This window comes from Camelus ferus, chromosome 12, assembly GCF_009834535.1.
Source record: "Camelus ferus isolate YT-003-E chromosome 12, BCGSAC_Cfer_1.0, whole genome shotgun sequence".
Lineage (NCBI taxonomy): Eukaryota > Metazoa > Chordata > Mammalia > Artiodactyla > Camelidae > Camelus > Camelus ferus.
Genome location: NC_045707.1, coordinates 20462512 through 20483448, shown reverse-complemented (window position 1 = coordinate 20483448; position 20937 = coordinate 20462512). Strand labels below are relative to the sequence as shown.

Here is a 20937-nt window from a genome sequence, read left to right as displayed (position 1 = left end):
GTATTTTTTAATAAATAGACAAAATCTGCTAGATTGGATCAGCCAACTAAGGTCAGAGGAGAGGGGAAGCTAGGGAGGGAAGAGACCCTGAGTCAGCGACATAACCTCCTCCCCACCCTCTGGGCTTAAGGCACTTTTGGGGAGACAGGTCCTTGGGGTTCCATTATACAGGGTGAATGGGAGAGGGAAGGATTAGGGTCCCCTTCCCCACTTTTGCATCAGAACATCGCTGCCCTCCTCACCCTCCCCCATGACCCATCCCTGATTTCCCCTCACCTAACAGCATCCTAAGGGGATGTTTGGGGGGTGGTCCTCATGGGGGTAGAGGTCTGTGCCCTGAGGAAGCAGATCCTGCCAAATTCTGATGGGACACCAGCGACCGGGTCCCCCCTCTTCACCCCCAGGAGCCGTCTCTGGGGAAGGGGTGGCGGGGGCCCCAGGGCCAGCTGGGACAAAGGAGGCTAGGCAGTGCTTGGCACAGGGTGGCCATCGGGGCCCAGCTCGGGCTGCCCATCCCCAGCCAGGATGGGGTGCGCGTCGGGGCCCTCCCGCCGGGGGCTGCCCCAGTTGTTCCTCAGGATCGTGCCCGTCTTCTCCTCCTTGAACTGCTGCCGGTCTTCCCGCGGGATCTTCACTGCGTGGTACTGGGGCACTGCGGCTTCAGGGGTACCGCGCTCGCTTGAAGAATCCCATCTGGAAGGACACCAGGCCAGACGTGAGGAGCCTGCGGGGCTGAGGTCCCTGGGGCAGGTGCTCAGCACAGCCAGCTGCCTGCCTCCAAGGTCCCTGAGACAGAAAGGACCAACGGCAGCAGGAAGGAGACAGGCTGGGCGGCAGCCAGCACAGCAAGCAGCCCCAATGAGGGCCACCATCCATGCTGGGTCCCCAGGTCCTCATTCACAGCAAGAGAAAGACCAGGAGAGGGCCTGAGGTGCAGGACCAAGGACATCTCCCTTGGCACCTGAAAGAGGGGCTTGAAGGTAGAACATCAGGACCGCTGACCCCAAAGGTTCCCACGCCCTCCCAAGCTTTTAAGAGGCCCAATAGCATCCCCAGGAACACAAACGAGTTCGGAGGGAAAACATGGCTTCCGAGACCCGTGGAAGCTCCGGAATAATTCCTCTTCAAGCCTGTGTGCTCGTGCGCTGGGAGCACCCCCCTCGGGCTGGGCCCTCCCCTCTGTGAATAAAATGGCCCGGCCCCTCCCTGAGTCATGAACATGCTGGCCCTTCCACACCAAGATGGAAACGTGCCCCGTGCACACTCACGCTCAGGACTGCTCACACTCAGGACGGCCCAAGACTCCTACATGCTCAGACTGCACGGCACCTCCTTGCACGACGGCCTGCACACTCATGCCCCCAGAGGACAAGCACGGCACCTCCCTGTACTCCCACATGCTCACAGCCCAGGAGCCCACCCAACCCTGGTGCGTGCCCCCGGCTGTGTATACGCCCCCTCATGACCTCACCCTGGTAAGTCCCTCCCACCCCAGCTCCTAGAACTCACGCGGCCCCCGTGCAATCTCATTTCTTCACCCCGCACATCCCTGGTCCCGTGACTACTGGGAGTATCTCACACTCACACACACACATCCCCACACACGCACACACACATTTACACACACACATGCTCACACACAATTACCCCACAGTCCCTGGACCCCCGGCTTCCATGGCCGAGGGCTGCACAGCCAGACGGGCCCGGTGATAGTCGGTGGGAAAAGATAAGCTCTGGCTGCTCCGATGGAAGAAGCCACACTGGGATGTAAGGGAGGAGGGGAGCAGAAGAGGAGGAGGATGGGAAGACTGGAGAAAGATGGGGGCCCCCATTTCTGCTCGGTCCCCCTTCCATGCGAGCAGGGAGCAGAGAGCCAGTTTCTCCCAGGCATCAATCTCCCCTAAAAAGAGTTGGCAAGGTTCCCAACAGTCTGGACGCCCAGAGGACTGGTCCACTGATGACTCGCATTTGCCAGAGCATGTGCTTGGTCTATGGTCCCAGGGAGGAGGGGAGGGGCAGTTCCCCATAAAGCCCCAAGGGCGTGCATGGTTCCGCAATGGTAGCATATGGCTCAGGGGAAGACCGCAGGTGACGGGTGTGACTGTACGGACATGTGCTCGTATGTGCTCTCAGTGGAGCCCCAGATGCAAACGTGGTTCTGGCTACACTCTGTGTACGAGCACGGTTCCACGTGGAGCCTGGTATGTGCAGGTTCCGAGTTCGGTCCTGGAGACAGTTCCCTGGAGGCAGTTCTCCACACTGGTTGGCTTCCTTGGCCACAGCTTCCTTCCTAGCCTTACTTGCCATGCTCTAGTTAAATCAGCCCACATTTCCCTGCCTCCATGGCTTTGCCTCCCATGGTCCTTTTGAAAGGCGCAGACCCACCCACTCACCTCCCCACATCCAGACCCTGCTACCCCACCTGCTAAGGCCCAGCTCCAGGCCCCCGGCTCTCAAGCTCTCCCCCCTTGAATTCCCCCTGCACTCTCCTGACTTAGTACCTCTGCCTTGTGCTTGACCACAGGCTCCCCTCCCCCACGAGACTATAAAACCTCTGACAAGATCTGCGCCTGCCTTATCTCCGAACCTTCCAGGGCTCGACAGGGTCCCTGGTACGTGCAGGGTAAGGGCTCAGTGCAGATCTGCTGAAGAAATGGGAGTGTGGGTGAGAGAACCACACCTGGAGAGGCCACCTGCCTGACAAGGAGCCCAGCCCCCGCCGGCCTCCCCCTCCCCAAGCCTCACCTTCCACATGAGCAACACCAGTAGCGCCAACACCAGCAGCCCGGCCAGGACAGCCAGGAGGATGACCCACCAGGGGACTCCTTCTGCCACCACCGCCACGGGGTCCAAGTATACCATCACTGGGATCTGGGGAGGGAGGGGTTCACAGAACGAGGGCGGGAGCGTCAGGAGAGAAGAGAAGCCCCGGCCCCTCCTCCCCAGCCCTGCAGCTCACCACCGTGGAGGCGTCTCTGAGCAGCAGGTTCTTGATGGAGGACTTCACGGTGATGTTGGCTCGAACGATCACCTCCAGGGACTTCACAGCTGAGTACTCCTAAGGGAGCAGGGAAGGAGACCCTCCTCCTAAATGCCTAAGGCCTCCCTCCCCCAGCTTCTGAAGCTGTAAATGGAAGAGGGTGTTTCCTCCTGTCTTGGGCTGAGTGTGCTGCATTTGGACACAGAGGAGGTGGGAGGAGAAGTGAGTCCCCGAGGGGCTGTTGGGGAAGAGGACGCCCAGCCCGGTGCCCCGGCCGTGCTCTCACCTCCAGGAAGGTGCTGTTCCAGAGGCGGCCCCAGACGTGCAGCACAGCCGCGCGGTCAAAACTGTAGAGAGGGCAGCTGAACACCATGCAGTTGGCCGTGCCCTGGGCGCAGTCCTGGGGACAAGGACAGGAGAGGCTCTGAGCCGCGTGGCCCCACCCCACGGAGCTGCTCAGGGCCCAGCACCCTCACGGTCGTGCTCACACAGACACTGAGTCTGCCCAGAGCCTTCCCTCCATCCCTCCCTGAGCCCCCCTTTCCCTTGGCTCCTCATTCAATATCTATCCCATTTTCCTTACTTGGCTTCAAACCCCCTTCCTCCAGGAAGTCTTCCCAAACTAACCCTTGGTCCAAAACAGCAGCCTACCCCAAATCTGGGCTATTCGGTGTTGAGATGCATGGGGAGCAGGGAGGACAGCAACAGGCAGAGCAGCTTCTCCAGGTGCCGCTTCTGCTACCTAATGACGGTCCCATTTACTGAGCATCTACTATCTGCGAGGTACTTGCCCCATTTAAATGTGCTACTGTCCTGCAATGTGCATATTACCATCATCTCCATCTTTCAAACTAGGAAATTCAAGTTCAAAGAAGCCAGGTGACCTCCCTCAGGTCACACAGCTAACAAAGCTGCTAAGAGGTGGAGCAGATATTTGAACCCAGGTCCAGAGTGGGCAAAGCCGCATTCCTCTGCTAAGCCCAAACTCACTGAAGGAGGATGAGGCTGCCCCAGAGCCGCTGGGGGGCAGCGGACTTAGGCCCTGCTCCTTCCAGGCCTGACTTAAATCCATTTGGCCCAATCCCACTTAATGGCCTGTTTGCCTAAGATTAATGTTCTATTTATCACACTTCGTATACAGAAGACTGGCTTTGACAGTGTTTGAACTCTTTGCATCATCCTTTATTTTGCCACTTTGGAGCAATTCAAGAATCCTTGGTCAATTTGTCTAAATGCCATTTTTAGTAAAAGAATCCATTTCAAAGTTCTTATCAGAAAGGGAGGGCTTTCCGAGGAAACCAGTCACATGGGGAAGGCCAGGACTAGCCACATATCAGGGAAACAGCGACGACACAAGCTCTTACTATTCCTGAGGCGCCTTCGTTTGCTTCAGGTCATGCTCTCAGGGGAGCAGGGACGCTGAGGAAGCCCCGAGAGGGATGGGGTGTGACAGTGGAACTCCCTCCCAGACAGCTGACACCAGAGCTGGCCCCGCCGCTTACCTCCCCCTGCAAAGGCCTCTTTGACTCTTCTTGCCTCTATTGCCCTTCCTTCCACACCTGAGATTCACCCCCTTGCCACCAGACCAAGTACCCCGCTGACCTGTGTCCCCTGCTCACTCTCCCTGCCAGCACCGCCCTGCAAGGGACAGCACAGAGCATGCGCTAATCTGCTCAGTAAGTCGGCCTGTGGAACAAAGCTAGGTGACACAAGTAGGAGAAGGGGGGCAACACTGCTCAAAAAGGAGAGACAATAAATCACGTGAATTAGAACTGTCGGAAACCTAAAGCGTCCTTGACATTGTGAAAATCAAGCAGGTTTCCTTATGCAAATTGACTTTTTGTCGAAAAAGAATTCAAAAGAACAACAAACAGATCTCAGAGGTGGCTAAGACCATCCCACCTCTATAAACCGTGATCTTTCATCCACAAGATGAAAAGGCTATAGGTAAGCGCCTGCCCTGGAGTAAGCACCTGGTGAGCGTGGACGGGGTGGGACTTTGGCGTCCGCAGCTGCCTCACAGGCGTGTTGTGCACTGTCCTGTCAACTTGCCCAGGTGTCAGACCATCGCACCTCCCCACGCGCCACCCACCGTCCTGACGCACCATTCCCTCCCCACCACCCGCATCCTCTATCATACCACGCGCCCCCTCCCCTATTCTGGCTGCACCAAGTTTGCCCTGCCCGCACCAGGGTGACGTTTTTCTTCTTCTCAGCAGAGGACACTGACCACCAGGACGTGCTGGGCTCCGGCTGCTCACGAGGCTCCGGCTGCTCCGGCTGCCCCAGCTCCCGCCGCCTCCTGTCCCTGCTGTCCACATCCTGAGGTGGGGAGGGGGCCCAGTGAGGGTCCCTCCAAACGCAGCAGTCCTGAGATGGCATCTCCTACCCACCACCTTCCTCCGGGCCCCCCACCTATCCACACACCCCCAGCCCACAGCGTCCTTTCCCAAGTCTACCTCCCACCCTGCTTCAGCAGCCCCACCCACCCGGCCTAAGCCTCACCAGGTAGAGGGCGTTGGGCCTGCGGGAACAGAGCCCCTTCTGCCCGGGCCCCTGCCCGCCCTCCAGCTCCACCCGCATGGGGTACAGCAGCCACTTCCCGTTGGTAATCTCGTGGGGCCACATGATGTTGAGGAAGGCAGAGCCCAGGGTGTTGAGTGACTGGCCTTGGTTGGAGACCTGTGGGCACAAGCAAGCGTGAGGGCCACTAAATCCCTGGGGATGGAGAGCACACAGGCTGCGGGGAGGCCTCGGAGAGCAGAGTCTCGACAAAGACCCAGGATCCTAGATCCAGGCGCCAGTCTCTGCCCGCCCCCCAGGCCAGGAAAACCTAGAGATGCCACTAGAGGTGTGGGTAAGGCCCCAGCCGCGCCGGGGCAGAGTCCGGGAGAGAGACAGCAGCCCTGCCCCCGAGTCCCCAGCCCCCAGCTGAGGCCCTAAGCAGAGCAGCTGCCCTGGGCCCTCATGGGCCCCCCAGACCAGCAGGTGAGACGGCCGGCCAGGGCCGAGCAGGAAATGGCCATCTGAGGCCCCAGCACAAACACCTGCCCACAGCCAAGGCCCAGGGGCTGAGCGAGGCCTCGAACTCGCTAGACCACCATGCGGCCACATATGGGAGAAGAGCCACAGCTCCTGGGGCAGGCCTCAGCCCCTCCTCTGTGCCAAGAAGGAGGGGCCTCACCAGGACACTCACCGTGACCTCGTACTTGACCTTGCTGCCCACATCCCGCTCAGACCGCATGGCACTCTCACCCCGCACCACGCCGGAGAAGAAGAGCTGCTGGGGAATGGCCACCCTGGCGAGGAGGGGTCAAAACAGGGGCTCAGGAGGCCTGGGGCCTGATGGAGGGTGAGGTAGAGCCCAGGCCTGGGTTTGGCAGTAGCAGTGCCCACCCCTCTGGCGGCGGTGCCCCCCTGGGCAGGGCTTACCCTGTGATGGACAGCGGCAGCTCGATGAAGACACGAGCTCGGGCAGAGACCGGACGCAGCTCCTGCTCGCTGATCCTGGCGTGTGGCAGGGCGGGCGTGGGCAGCGGGCACAGACGCCACCCCAAGGGGTCAGGTGAGCACAGTGAAGCCCCTTCTAGGTGGACTTCCAGCCAACTTCCCCCACCATCACCCACCCTGGCCCCACCAGCCTTACGTGGCTAACAGCAGCTCCACCTCTAGCTCTGTGGTCTCAATGGTGATCCCTGAGGTGCTAAGGATGAGGTAGAAGGTGACCTGGAGCAAGGACGGAGCAGGATGAGAGTCCAGAAGGGTGAGGGGCTTGAAGAATGATCGGGGGATAGAGAGCCACCTGGATAGGGACAAGAGCAGATGTGCCAACCTGGGCGCCTCTCTTCATGGGGTTCCCAAGCTCACACTCGACGTGGGAGGCGTTGTCATTGGACAGGCACAGTGGCTTCTCCTGGAGTAGGGAGAGAAGGAGAGGTCAGCTTGGGTTGCTGGAGCCCCTGAACACCCCACGCCTACCCTGCCCAGGTCCTCACCGCAGGGTCCAGGGCCCGGACTCCTGAGTAGTGCAGAGAGGCAGGGAGGGTGACCAGGAGCTGGGCCTCGTGAGCGTCATCCCCATCGGCCTGGGGCTGGGCTGGGTCCGAGGGCAGATTGCTGACCTTCAGCTCCAGGCCGATGACTGGCTGCCCACTCAGTGCAAACAGGGCTGTCGTCCCATCTGCGTCCCTGGAGGGTCAGATCCCACTCACTCTAAGATCTGAACACCTCCCCCGGCCTCCCCCCTCTCCTGCCTCCTTCCCCCAGGGCATGCCCCCTCTCCTCCCGCCTGGGTCCCCCAAATCTCAGGCTTAGGAGAATCAAGACTTGGAGTCAGGGGACCTCCATTCTGGTCCCAGCTCCACCACTACCCGACCTTGGGCAAGTAACCTAACCTCTCTAGGCCTCCATTTTCCATTTATACAGTGGGATTTACAAGAATTCCTATCTCACAGGGTCGTGAAGACTAAAAAGAGAGATATATGATATGTATATATATAGTGAAGGACTGTCATTCCTTGCCAGGGGAGCCCCTGTGGGTCCACCACTGCCCTCATCTGCAAACTTGTGAATTATCAGCAGGTCCCCCCAGCCTTCCGCTTTCTCCCTGCAGACTGGCGCTCCTGAGGGGACTTCCTTCCGATCCTGGAGCTCTTGCCTTCCCACCCCGCCTGCTCCCTTGCTCCGCCTCACATGGGCAGAGGCTGAAACTCGGTGTCACTGATGCGGGTGCAGAAACGCGCGTGGACCAGCCGCAGGTTGCTCTGACAGATCTTATCTTCCCCACAGCCTTGCTTCAGGAAGTGGATCTGAGGAGAGATTCGAGGAGGGTCATTGCTAGGGGGTGAATGTGCCTTGCCTAGGTGGGGTAGAGGATCACAGGGGTAAACAGCCTGTGTTCAATTCGAAGACCTGCGGCTTCCCAGCTGTGTGATATCGAGCTGGTCACTCAACCACTCTGAGCTGGGGCCTCATCAGCAAAATGATGGGAGTATTACGATGTCGCAGTAGAGGCTAGCAGGCTAGTCCAGAGCAAGGCCATATTTCCTAGGCCTTTCTCCCGTGTAACCGAGCCCCAGACTTAGAACGCGAAGCGAAGAGAGCCACTGCCAGACCGGCCGTGAAACCCATGCAAGGAGCTCCACGCTCCCCTGCAGCAGGCTGGGATAGAGGTGGCCTTGGAGACCACATCTGAAGACGGCAGAGCCCCACACCCCTGCGCCCCTGAGTGCCTGCCTGCCCCTCCGACTAGCAACTCATGGTCACGTGGGCCAGGTTTCATCTGGGGTCCCCCCTGTTACAGCATCTAGAAACAGGAGGAAATACCGGGGTAACCGGTGAAAGGGTCTCGCACGCTGTGAGTGCGTGTCACTGGCGAGGGGCCACGGCTCCTCTTCCTGTGCTAAGCTGGAACCCAGGCTCACCTCCGTCCGCTGGGTGCTGGGCTGGTGGGCATTGAGGATGGGGGCCGCTGGGGGCAGCCCCTGGCCAGGAGCCTGTCGCCGGAGCCGAGGGGTCGGGAGACTATAGGACAGGGTCACCACAATGGCCCGAAGCTTGTCTTTGACATTCTCCTGGGAAGGGAAAACACAGACATGGATACAAGAACAACCCCCAGCCCCAGCCCTGCCCAAAGCCCCAGCCAGACCTGAGACAGATCCTGAAATTCGGAAAGAGGCTCAGGGAGGTGAAGGAGAGAGGTGGAGAACTGGGCAAGGAGGGGGGAGAGCGACTGGGGTAGAGAAGGGAGGAGAGCAGGGCTTTGAGAACCAGACGTGAAGACACAACCTGCTGTCACCTTCTCCAGGGAGGACAGAGCTTAACAGGAGACGCAAGAAGGCATCGGTTGGGGGGTGGGGGTGGTCAGCCCAAAAGGGAGCCTTCCCCAGGGTCGAGATCTTAGAATGAGGTGTGCGTGTGTTAGGGAGGAAGCTGAGAGGAAAGCAGGGAGGAAGCTGAGAGGAAAGCAGGAAGAAATAGGATGCGATGACAGTGACCCTCAGGGGCCAAGGGGGCAGCGTGCACCTGAAGCTGGAGCGTGGTGTCACCACAGACTCGGTCACGCTGGCGTTTCAGCCACACGGTGCCTGAGGCCTGGTGCTTAGGGTCATCCGGGCCACGGCTCAGGAATGTCACACGGGGGACCTGGCCCCGTAGCCTCCGGTCTGTGTCCCCATCTAACGTGTAATCCAGGGCTGTGGCAGGTGGGAGAGGAGGAGCCAGTGAGCTGGGGAACGGCTCCAGTCGGCCCTTCCTCCACCTCGGGGGACGCACCGGGAAACCCACTGGGGTGGGGGTGGAGGGGCCTCACTCACCCACAACAGGGCTGTAGCTGCTGGGCGATGCGACGTAGCTGAAACAGACCCTTAGGTCCATGCTGCGGGGACAAAGGCGAGGCTGACAGGCCAAGGTCCCACCCCGACCCTGCACACTCCTGCCCCAGCCCCAGCCCCAGCCCCAAGCTGGGCAGAGAAAGGGAGATAGAGGTGCAGGACTGGACCCTGAAGGCTCCCCTCCGCCCTCCCCTGGGATCCCACCTCACCAGACTGAGTGGCCGCCGGCACAGTTGGGCTGTTCTAGGTCGATGGTTCTCGGAAGGATAGAGACCTCGTGGGAGACGTGGAGGACGGGCCTGGCCCTGGGGAATGGGGAGTGGAGGGCACAGGAGGCACGAGAACTTGAGGCTGGGAAAGCGGGGAGGCGGTGGACTCTCCAGCAGCAGAGCTGGCCCGGGGCGGGGAGGATGGGGGGGGGTGCTCCGGGCCTCGGGGAGAAAGAGGGCAGAGCAGAGGGAGGGCTCACCTGAAGAGCACAGCCGTGTCGGCCAGGGAGCCCACCAGCAGGTCCGGGTAATGGTTCCCATCCACGTCCAGGCCGCCCGACAGGGAGTAGCCAAAGCTCTTTATGCCCACGGCCTCGCCCTCCAGCACCTGCGGGGCCAGACCGTCGGCCTCCCACCCACCACCCCCGGGCCTCTGCCTCCCCTGCCGCTGCTGCCCCGCCGCCTGTCCCACCCATGCCCGTTCCTGGTCCCAGCCACAGCCCTCACCTGGGAAGCTGTGACGACAAGCCCCAGGCTGCTCCCGTGGTAGATGAAGACTTTCCCATCCCCATCGAAGGGAGCCCCCACGGCGATGTCTGCAGGAGCAGGAGAAAGGCAATCAGACCTGGGGGGGCAGGGGGCGGAGAGGCACAAGGTCCAGGCCCCAGCTTTCCCTCAGTCACTCAGCTCCATGTCCTGTCTTCCCTATCTTGCTGAGCGGCTACTAAGTCCTGGGCGCCTTACACGCATCACGTTCAGTCCTCTCAGCTACTCTCTGCAGGTAACGCTAGCTCAGAAAGGGCACCTGCCCAAGGTCACAAAGCTGCCCAGGTGTGAGCCTAGGCTGCTCCCCTCCCTGGGCCCTCAGAGGACCTTCCTCTTGACCTCAGAGGTACTTCCCCACCCCTGCCCTGCCCCCTCCCTCCCCTGAGCCTCTCCCGGTCCCAGTCACACCTGGGAAGCCGTCTTGGTTGAGGTCCCCCAAGACAGCCAGGCTGATCCCAAACATGGAGTCGGGGGAGCCGCAGAGCCGGAGAGGGGAGACCCCAGCCCAGTGACCACCCTGGTTCATATACACATACACGGCACCCCCCAACTCTTCTTGGCGCTCAAAGAAGTAGGGGGCACCCACTATCAGGTCTGTCCAGCTACGGAGAGAGGAAGACAGTCAGTGTGGAGTCCTCCCAAGCCTGGGGAGTCAGGAGGAAAGGCCAGAGGCCCCTCACCCTTCCCGGACCCAGCCTCCCCCAGGCTCCACTTCCCTCGGCCCTCTCTCACCCATCATTGTTGAGATCAGCCACAGCCAGTGAGTAGCCAAAGCCGGAGGTCAGGCGCTCCCCAGACAGTGTAACTTCGGGCACCAGGCGGCTGGCACTGTCTTTGCGCAGAATGACCACAGCACCCTTGTGGTTGGCACGAGGGGCCCCTGCCACAAAGCTCAGCTCCTCTGCTCGCATCAGCGCCTTCCCCGAGTCAATGGAGAAACCTGAGTGGGGGCGACCCACTAGTAAGCGCCCCCCCACCCTGCCCCTCTCCAAGCAGGTCGGAGCCAATAGGTGGAAGGCGCCTGCCAAGGTATCCCCACCACGGCTGCACCACTCCTCCTCCCCTCTGGAGGCCTGGCAGCCCTCCCCACCCAGATACTGGGGGCTGGCACAAGGGTTGCGGTGAGGTCGGCCTCAAGGACTGGGGAGGAGGGAGAAAGGCCACTGAGAAGGCCAAGGAGCTGGGCGGGGGGCTGTGGCACTGGTAGGAGCTAGGGCAGGTCGCCTCCCATACGATTCCCAGGGAACTGCTCTCCCCTCTGCACACCCAGGAGGCCCCCATTCCATCCAATGCACCTTCCTTGCCCCCAATTCCCACCATCCACGCAGGGAGAGAAAGTCTTCACATGGATGGGAGGGGGGAGACATGGGGGAGTAGGGGAGAACTTGATTCACCCAAACATCTCCCGGGCCTCATTTCCTCCTCTTCTGCAGAGGGATGCAGATGAGACAATGAGAGGGACTTACCAACACAGCTGGACCTGTCTCCACACGTGCCCACCATCCCTCCCTCAGAGGAAGGCCCCCAGAGGTCTAGCTTCCTTCCTTCCCGGGACAGTCCCACCCACCTGGACCTTCCTCCAGAGACCCCGGTCACAGCCCCCTAGGCTGTCACCCCTGGGGCCTCTTCTCCTCCGTCCTGGTTACTGGGCTCAGCTCTTCTCTTTAAGTTGGGCCCAGTGGGTATTTCCCTGAAAGTGTGCTGTTGCGGGGCAGGGCAGGAGAGGAGGGGAGGCCAGGCCAAGCCCCCAGGGCCCAGGAGGACGTGGAGGGGCGCTTACAAACCTAAGTAGCTATTCAGGGCCAAGTCTCCGGCTGGTCCTGGGAGCCGGTCAGCAGGGTCCAAAGTTTTATACACCAGCTGGTCAGGGTCTGAGCTATCAATGTTGGTCACAAAGAGCAACCCTGCGGGGGATGGGGTGGGGGTGGGGGGAGACACCAGGGAGGGACATCCGGGGAAGAGGCCACAGAGTGGAGAGACAGAGGCAGACAGAAAGGCAAGGAGGAGGCAGAAGAGGAAGAAGTGGAGAAAGAACATGAGAGAGACAAAGAGACCAGAGAGATAAGAATCAGACAGAGAGACAGAGACAGAGACAGAAGGATGGGAGCGTGGAGAGGGAGGATGAGAGAGAGAGGAACAGAGGGTTAGAGCAGCTCTGGGCCGGGGAGGGGTCCCTACCAAAGTAGCTGTTGGCAGGGACCGGGATGAGGCGGGGGTCCTGCTCCTTCTCACCCCCCGCCTCGTAGGGCCCGTCGTCCAGATGTGCCAGGTCCGCTGAGCCCTGTGCACAGAGCTCCACCCTGGCCGTGCCTGCAAGGACAGATCTGTTAGTGCCCGGGGCAGGAAGTGAGGTGCACCCCCAGGCCGGCTGTTAGACAGGCCCCCAGGGAAGCCCCTCCTCTCCTTTCCAGCCCTGTCTCCACCCCCTCCCCGGCCCAAGCTGCCTGGGGTCCCCCAGACTTGGCATCACACTCACCGAGTGTCAGCCTGGCCAGCGGCAGCGTGCAGAGATGGGAATGGGAGTGATGAAGGGTGGGCTGGTGTGTTGGAGCATGCGCGCCCCGGCTGGGCAGGTGCCCAGCGGTGGATGTGGGGACTCGTGCCAGCCTGTTGCAGAACACTCAGCCATGCGAAGGAGAGGAGATAGCCCCATTCGTGTATGTGTGTACACTGGCATGACGGTGGTGGGAGGCGTGGCAGTGAACTTGTGGGCATGCTTGGCCACGTGCTGCCCCCAGTCCCCTCTCTGAGGTACTGGGACATTTTGGTTCCCTTCTCCCCTCCCCCAGGTGTGACTCACCCTTCCAGTTATAAGTTCCCGGGGCTCCAAAGAGGAGGTAGTGGCTGTCTGGAGAGAAGGCAGCGGCCGTGCCCTGCTGGCAGAACCCAAACTGTTCGTGGCCCTGCGGGCGCCCCTCACAGAACTTCCACTCCCCACCATCCAGCTCGTCATGGATGGCCAGGTCTTGGCTTAGCACAAAGCAGCGACCAATCACATCCCTTGTCTCCAGGATCTGGTCCACTCGCTGCCGCGACTCGTATCGGTGTGCACAGGTCTGTGCGAGGAAAGGAGCCGTCATTCTACTGCATGGGCTGGGCACCTACTTGACCCACATGCATACATGCACATGTTTGGCAGACACTGGTTTGTGTGCACACGTGCATCTGCGTAGGTGCACACACATCCACACACTCCTCTGCCAGCATCACTTGGGTACCACTGCCCAGCCAGTGTTAGGCAGGTATATACAGAACCCCCATCCTACCCTCTCTGCACCCGCTTCCCGGCCCTGGAGGGAGAAGCCCTTGCTCCAAGTTCTGTCCGGGCGCCCACAGCACAGCGAAGCCAGCACACAGAACTCGTGCCTCCTTGATCCCGCCATACGTTGGACAATCCCCAACGTGCCCTAACGTGGTCCTGCCTCTAACCCTTCCCAAGTGCCACCACCTCATCTGCAAAGAGCTTCCTTCCCTCTCCACTCTCCAAGCATTGCTTATTCTTGAAATCCTGGCTCAAACCACCCCCACCTGCAGGAATCTCTTCTCTCCTCTCCTCCCTCGGACTTTCATAGACTGGGGACTGTACCACTCACTTAACGTTAACCACATCCTGCCCCGTAGTGACTTGTATTATTGTGTTTGTGCGTGTTAGCGATGACACAGAGAAAGAGAGAAACAGACACAGAAAAAGAGAGCATGAGAATCTCTGCAGCTAGGCAGCAGGCTAGCTGAGGCACGGGCCAGGCTTTTCCCTGTGTTCACCTGTCCTCTCTCAGTAACTAGCACGACACCTGAGTTTGACAAATGAGTGGCTGAATGAACAGTTAGATGTTTTTAAATTTATAAGGACAGGGACTGTGTCTTATGCTTTTTTATATCTCCCTGAGGTCCTGAGAACCAGACCATCACACCATATGGCCAACCTGAGTTCTGTAAGCACGTCTGTAGTATATACACACTACACACACACAGATACACACTCACACACACACAGATATACACTCACACACACACACCACCCTTGCATACACTCAGAAGATGTACTCACCGCAATTATATTACTATTACAGAGTCAAACTATTTTTCCCTCTTTTTAAAAATTAACTTTTGTGACTTTTTTCAATAAAAATGGTAAATATTAAAAGTGAAAAAAAATGTGGTACTCACAACAACCTTGCCCCCAGGCCCCTGGCTCCGAACACTGACTCCCAACCACTGGTTCTCCTTACTCTCCTTCTGCACATCCGCTAGAGGCAGGACACGGGGAATTAGGGGAGGGGAGTGGAGGGGCCTCCCCTCCCCCCGTCATGTGCTTCCCCCCACCCGACCCCCACAAGGCCCTCACCTCCCCGGTCAATGTCCACCCTGGAGCAGTCAGTCTCTTCCAGGCTCAGGGGGCAGGCGAAGAGTCCTCCGGTGCGATTCGCCTGCTGCCCAGGCAGAGCCAGAGCCTGGGGAGCGCCCGCCAGCAGCCTGTGCAACGGGGCAGGAGTTAGTGGCCGGAGCCCTTCACCTCCCCAGAGCTGCCCAGGCCCAGCTCCTTGGTACCAGGCAGTGTTGGAGGACTCAGGAAAAGGGCTAAACGTCAGTTTTCCCATGTCCTGGTAAGGGCAAATTAGTACACTTGGCCATGCAACCATCACATTCCGTACGCACATACTATCTGGATGAGAGACCACATACATAGTTCACACACGCGCGCACACACACACACACACCCACACACACACACCCCAACTCAAGCAGCCTGGCCAGCACTGCTAGTTTGAAAGAACCGCCTGTTCCCAACACCTGATTCTGACCAGGCCTTCCTTACCCACTCCCTGGCCCCATCCCCAAGCTCTGCCCTCCTCCTCAGCCATGGGTCAGTTGAAACCTTCCCAGAAATGCCAAGAATGCTGGGAGCAAAAGTAACAGGAGACCAGGCTGGCACCATAAGGTGACCTAGGAACCAGCTTTGGAAGCCAAGCAAGAGACTAGAAATGGCTCTGCCTCCCCCACCCCGTCATCGGGGGCCCATCAAGGACCCACCCACCACCAGCAATCCTGCCGGCCCAGGATTCTATCGGTCATTCCGGCTGGCATGGAGGTAGGGGCAAGTGCCTCCATTCCTGCCCATTCTCCCCCCACATCCTGAATCCCCTTCCCCATCCTCCCTTCTCCTCCCCACGTCCATGATTTTCCCCACTTCTCCCATCCCACCCTGCCCCCACCCAGTCTTCTCTCCTACCTCCCCCTCAGGACGCTTTCCCAGATACAACTTTCTTGGCAGGACAATTTTCCATGATCACAGCCAAGGCTTCTTCCCCAGGGAAGGACTGTGCTGGGAATGGAGGCTGCCTGGGTCCCCTAGGGCTGAACCCCTGGACCAGGAGTGAAGGAGAGAGTGAGGCAAGGTGACAGGCACCTAGCTGGCTACAAGGATCCTCTCTTCGCAGAGGGAAGAGACTCAAAGCGGCAGCAGAGCAAACCCCAAGGCCTCTCTCCTACACTCTTTCCCTCCGTCTCCCTCGCTGAGGGCCAAGGCCTGAAGCTGTGCAGGGCAATATTGCAGACAGGCATTCGCAGGGCACCATGCCAGTTCTGATGGGGCACAGAGCCATTCTCCCTTCCCACAACTCCTTTCTCTTCGCAGCTGTTATCCCATGTCAGAGCCAGTGTCAAGAGAGAGGAGGGGGTGAGAAGTGCAAGGGAAGAGAGCAGACACTGGGCACTGATTAACAACAATTTATTGAGAATCTATCACCTGCCGAGCCCTGTGTCAGGCACTGATGAGACAAGGAAGTAATATTTAGTCAGCACCTACTACGGTCAGACCCAGCCCTAGGCTAGATGCCAGGGATATGAGGAACTAACGTATTAGACTCTCTACTGACCAGAAATTGACACGACATTGTAAACTGACTATACTTCGATTAAAAAAATAAACAGACTCTCTACTGGGTGCTGGGCACCAGGCCAGGCAGGTTACCTTCACCAGCTCATTTAACCTTCACAACAGTCCTCCGTGAGGATTCTTCTCCTGTCTTTCAGATGAGGAAACTTGCCCAGAGACATTAGTAGTATGCTAGAATTCAAACTTACATCTGCCTAACTCCAATACCCGTGCCTTTTCCGCCACACTCAATGACTCGCCACCTCCAGAAAAGGGAGACGGGGATGGGGAGAGGAGGGTACCCTGAGCAGAAAAAGAAACTGAGTGGCATGGCCAACCTTTGGACAAGTCTGCGGTGCCTCCCCTCCACACACAGGAATGGTGACCCCATTGGAGGATCGCGGCTGTCTTATTCATCTTTGCACTTGCCCCCTAGGAGGTGTCCGGATGTGTTCACTGAACCCGCACATTATGTAGGCTCACGGAAGCAACCAATGCCTCAGCTGGTCTGTGCATAACTAAGTACCACGGAGAAGCGAACAACCAGTGCTCAGTGCTCACATCTCCCCTGGAGATCACGACCTGGGGTCGGGCTGGGGGATCCACCTGGAGGAAAGAAGCTGAGTGCATAGCTATGCCCAGCCCCACGCAGTGGAGAACAGAACAGACCATGCCTCCTGGAACAAGAGATTCCCACATGCAGCCACTCCAGTCCCTCCACCTCTGCCCCTGCCACACACTCCTTCCTGACTTCATCCCACGGTCCTCAGCTACCCCAGGCCTCTGGACAGAACAGTAGCCACAGCTGCAGCCACTGCAGAGAGAAAGACAAAGACATGCTGGCAGCTGGGAGCAAGGGACTCCTTGGGAGCCTGGCTTAGTGGAGGCGAAGGAGTAGCCCACTACCTCGGCACCTCTCACCTCCCCACACACTCCAGCCTCCGATCCAGTCCAGCCCTCTCTGACTCTCAGTCTGGGTGGCCCTCTGGGGAGGGTGCTCGGCCTGGGAGGTTGGCTCAGCCCAGGGGGTGCTCTAGCCAAGCCGTTGGATCAGGGCTCTCTGTAAGGCACTAAAGCTACTCTCCAGCTCCAGTGGATCACTACACAAGAATAAAAGTACCAGCACTGTCATAGCGCCCACTACAGGCCTGTGCTATTCCCAGCATTTTCCATATATTAAGAACTCTTTCAATGCCCACAACAACTCTATATGGTCGTACTATTGTTCATCTCCATTTTACAGTTGATGGAAATAAATGAGGCTGAAACCACAGCGCAAAGAAGGTTAAACTTCAAAGTCTCATCTCGGGGCCAGATCGAAAGACATCAAAATAGGTGAGGTCTTTCAATCAGCAAATGCTGGGGCAGGTGAACTGCAACTCCAAAGCCGGGGGGACTTAGCAAGGTACCTACCTGGCCTCTCATGTGCCACCAGATAGCGGAGTGCCCCCTGCTGGAGCAAGAGCAGGGTGAGGGGGTCAGGCCCCTCTGGGAATGCCCCAGGCTTGGCTCTGGGAGACAGAATCAGGGGCCACCTTCAGAGATGAAGGGGAAATGACAAGAGACCAAGCTATTAAAAATAACCTAGAATTTGCCTGGAAATAGCTCAGAGAGTTCAGCATGTCCTAAAAAGGCCTCCAGTCCTGGAACTCTGGCAGATGCGGGGAGAGGGGGGAAGGGAGGGAGACAGAGATGAGGGAGGAAGCAGAGAGAAGGCTGAAGAAGAGATGAAGTCAGTAGCTTTCTATCACTCCCAAAGTTTGGGGGACCACTGACCCTGCTCCCTAATGACAAAGGTAATGGAAGAAGAAAGATCAGAGCTAGCCCCTCCTCCCTGAACAAGGCAAGAGAAATGAGCTCTGGTCCCTACCCTCTGCCCCCAGGGCAACAGCAGTGGGGAGAAGAGAGTCCCAGTGGGTAGCACTGATCCCAGTAGTGGACACTTAGTGTGGCTTAGGGTCTGGCCTAGGAGAGAAAAGCCCCCCGCCCCCGGCGGGAAGGGGTGGGAAGCTTTCTTCCCCTTCCTGCCTCTTTTTCAAATGGCACACCAGAGCAGCGGCCAACTGTACAAGAAGCATGACAGTCACAGGCCCCACACACAACTGTGTCCTTCTCCCTCGGGTCCCAAACTGATCAGAAACTAACCAGAATTGTCCTCTGCCCCTCACTCCTCCCCGCCTTCCCCCACTGCTGAGATTCCTGGAACTGGAAATTTCCTGAGGAGGAGAAGAGGGAACCGCCTGGCCAGCATCCTTCCTGGATCCCCCTCACTGCTGCTGCCGCTGCTGCTACAGCTTTGGGGGGCTCTGTTCTCTGCCACTCTCGATCACCAAACCACCTAGTGCAGATTGCCAGACCACCCCCGCCCCCAGGTCTTCCGAGCCTCTCCTCCCAGCCTTCCCCGTGGTCTTGAGCCACAGAAGCAGCAGGTCTCTCCTGGCCTCCCAGTGTGCTGCTGCTCTCATCCCACCCCATGGCACTACTCTGGCAAGAAGATATTTATGGAGTCTACCTTCCATCCCTCCCATGGCACCTTCAACCTCTGTCCTTTCGCTCTTCTGCCCTAAGCAGAGGCAAAATGCTCAATCTCCCTTCCTGGGGAAGTTCAGTCCCCTGAAGGAGGGGAGCCACAGGCCCTGGGACTGGAAGGAGGATGCAAGTGGGGTGAAAGGCAAAAGGAGGTGGCTCCTGGCCAAGACAAGAACCTTGCTCTCAAACCCATCCCCAAAGCAAGACCCTGGGTCTCAGACCCAAGACAGATGAGACAAAGCTCCAGACGGGGGTGTGGGATATCTGTGGGCAGTCTGAGAGTCTTGGTGGGGTTTGAAGATTGAGAGATGGGGCAAGGGGTTGGGGGAGACTGTGGCTCGGGCACGGGTATTCTGGGCGGGTGCGGTGACTCACCAGCTCTGGGGTCGGGGCTGCAATTGCCGGTGCAGAGCCACAGAGAAGCCGAAGAGGCTCCCCGGCTCGCCCTCCTTGCGCAGGGCGCCCATCACGTCCAGATTGAAGGCTACAGCCCCCGGGGAGAGCAGTCCGGCGAGCAGGGAGCCGAGAAGGTAACAAATCCCAGGGGCCCCCCAAGGATCGCGGCCCGGAATCCCGGCCATGGGGCGAACCCCGAGCGCTCTCCCTGAGAACGCAAAGAAATACGCTCGCGCCCTGAGCCCCAGGTCTTCCAGGGCGAGTCTCTGGTCTCCGAGTCTCGCTGGTCCTTCAGGGGGGTCTCCCAATCTCTCGCCTCGTCACCCCTCTTCTGACGCTCCGCCGCCCCAGCACTGGCCAGGACGCATGCAGCAGCAGCAGCCCGGCGTCCACTCGGGCTCCCGCCTCCGCCCCCAGGGGTGCCGCCCTCGCCCCGCCCTCGCCCCGCCCTTCGGTGCCGCGGCAGGTGGAGGCCGACGGGAGTCTTTGAGGGATGCTCAGGCGGGCAGCTCCGGGTGGGAACTGACCTTGCTCCCTCTCCCGCCCCCCAGCTCCACCTCAGCTCCGGCACCGCCCTCGCCAGCGGTCTCCCCTTCCTCCCACTCCTGCCCAAGCCTGCGAGTGGTGCAAGAGGCGATTAGGAATGGGGCGGGGTTTGGGGGGGGAGCGTAGAAATTCGGATAGAAAGGGGCCAAAAAAGAGAAGGGGATGCTGGAGAAATGAGAAGTGGATGAGGCTAAAGGCCAGTCTGGGAAGAGAGATGCAGACAGAAAAGGGTGATGGAAGGGTAGTGGTCTCGGGCCTGAGTCCGGTGTGGTGCCTTAATGCTCCCTTCTCCCCATGGACACACAGAGCACCTCTTCTGCTGTTCGAGTCACACCCTCTCCTATCCCATTCCATCCACCCCTCAGAGCCCGGCAGTGGCAACGGCTGTGCTAACCGCGTCGATAGACTTCAGGGGAACAGAGGAAAAGACAGGCACGAAGAGAGTAAAACTGAGCAGGCCTGGAGAGGGGAGCAAAGGAGGCATGAAGAAAGAAAACAGAAAGAGAAAAGAGATGGAGGAAGAAGGGCAAGAGTTTGATCAACAAGGGCAGAATGAAAGGAGAAAACAAGGAAAAGACTGATCCAGGAAGAGGAAATTAAGGGGGGGGGAGGGGCTGTCAAAGAAGGAGGAAGATGAGAGAGATTGGACCCTAGAGGCAGAGGAAAGGGAAGGATGCCTCGAGCTTCCAGACCCTTCCCAGGGTACATTTCCCACCCTCAAAAGGGGAAGGGATTGGAGGAGGCAGAGTCCTGGGCCGGCCTGGGAAGGGGCTGGCTGGGGCTTTCCAGGGATGTCCCTAGGGACCGGCAGGCCTGTCCCTCTGCGTCTTCTCTCCCCATCCCCCAGGCTGAGACAAAGGCAAAGGGAGAGAGGACATTTTCCAACTCTGCTATTTATAACTCCAGTCCAGAAATGGGGCCAGCAGGAGAGATAGGAAATAACTTGGCACAGCTGGAACCTCGCTTGCTCCCGCTCCCCTTCCTAGTTCTCTTTCTTACCAGGTGTTGGTCTTGAGTATATCCATCTGTCCATCTTTCCCTTCTCTCTCTCACTCCCTGGTTTTGTCTCATCCCCAGCTCTATCTTTGTCCCCTGTCTTGTCTCTGTCACTTGGAATCTTTCTAGACTATTTCTCAATGTCTCTAATGTCTTCTCTACCCTTCAAACACTCTCATATTCTTAAGATTCTCTCTTCTCTCTTCCTTTCTTAAAAGCTCCCATACATGTTTTCCCTAATTCTTCTTCCTATATCCCTTTGACTCTCTTACTTCTTTGTCCAGGATTATACCAAAATAACAAACAAACAAACAAACAGGTAGGCTCTCACTCTGCTGGCCCTGGGACAGTCCTTGCCCTGGGTAAGTTACTATACATTTGAAGGTTTGGGTCTCCATTTTTGCAACACTCCCCCTGCGGGCCTCCAGGGGACTGGCACATCTCTACACAGGTGCTATCAAGGTAATACAGCAGGCTGACCCCGAGATCCTACTTTTATTATCCTCCAGATATGCCCTCTCCATCCCT

At 58.6% G+C, this 20937-nt stretch overlaps 1 protein-coding gene across 1 annotated transcript; it reads right to left on the bottom strand.

Annotated features, from left to right (window-relative positions):
• Window positions 1-13: 13 nt before the first annotated feature.
• On the bottom strand, window positions 14-19279 carry ITGA7 (integrin subunit alpha 7). Its single transcript, XM_032493108.1, is given in 26 exon segments — window positions 14-665; window positions 667-693; window positions 2746-2871; window positions 2960-3058; window positions 3267-3380; window positions 5171-5302; window positions 5486-5662; window positions 6177-6279; window positions 6413-6487; window positions 6627-6706; window positions 6813-6893; window positions 6976-7168; window positions 7673-7788; window positions 8404-8553; window positions 9005-9174; window positions 9295-9356; window positions 9522-9617; window positions 9782-9909; window positions 10029-10117; window positions 10476-10669; window positions 10800-11007; window positions 12246-12377; window positions 12868-13123; window positions 14235-14314; window positions 14413-14540; window positions 18847-19279. Coding segments are annotated over 26 exon segments (3426 nt in total). The 5' UTR covers window positions 19053-19279; the 3' UTR covers window positions 14-461.
• Between the last annotated feature and the right edge of the window lie 1658 nt (window positions 19280-20937).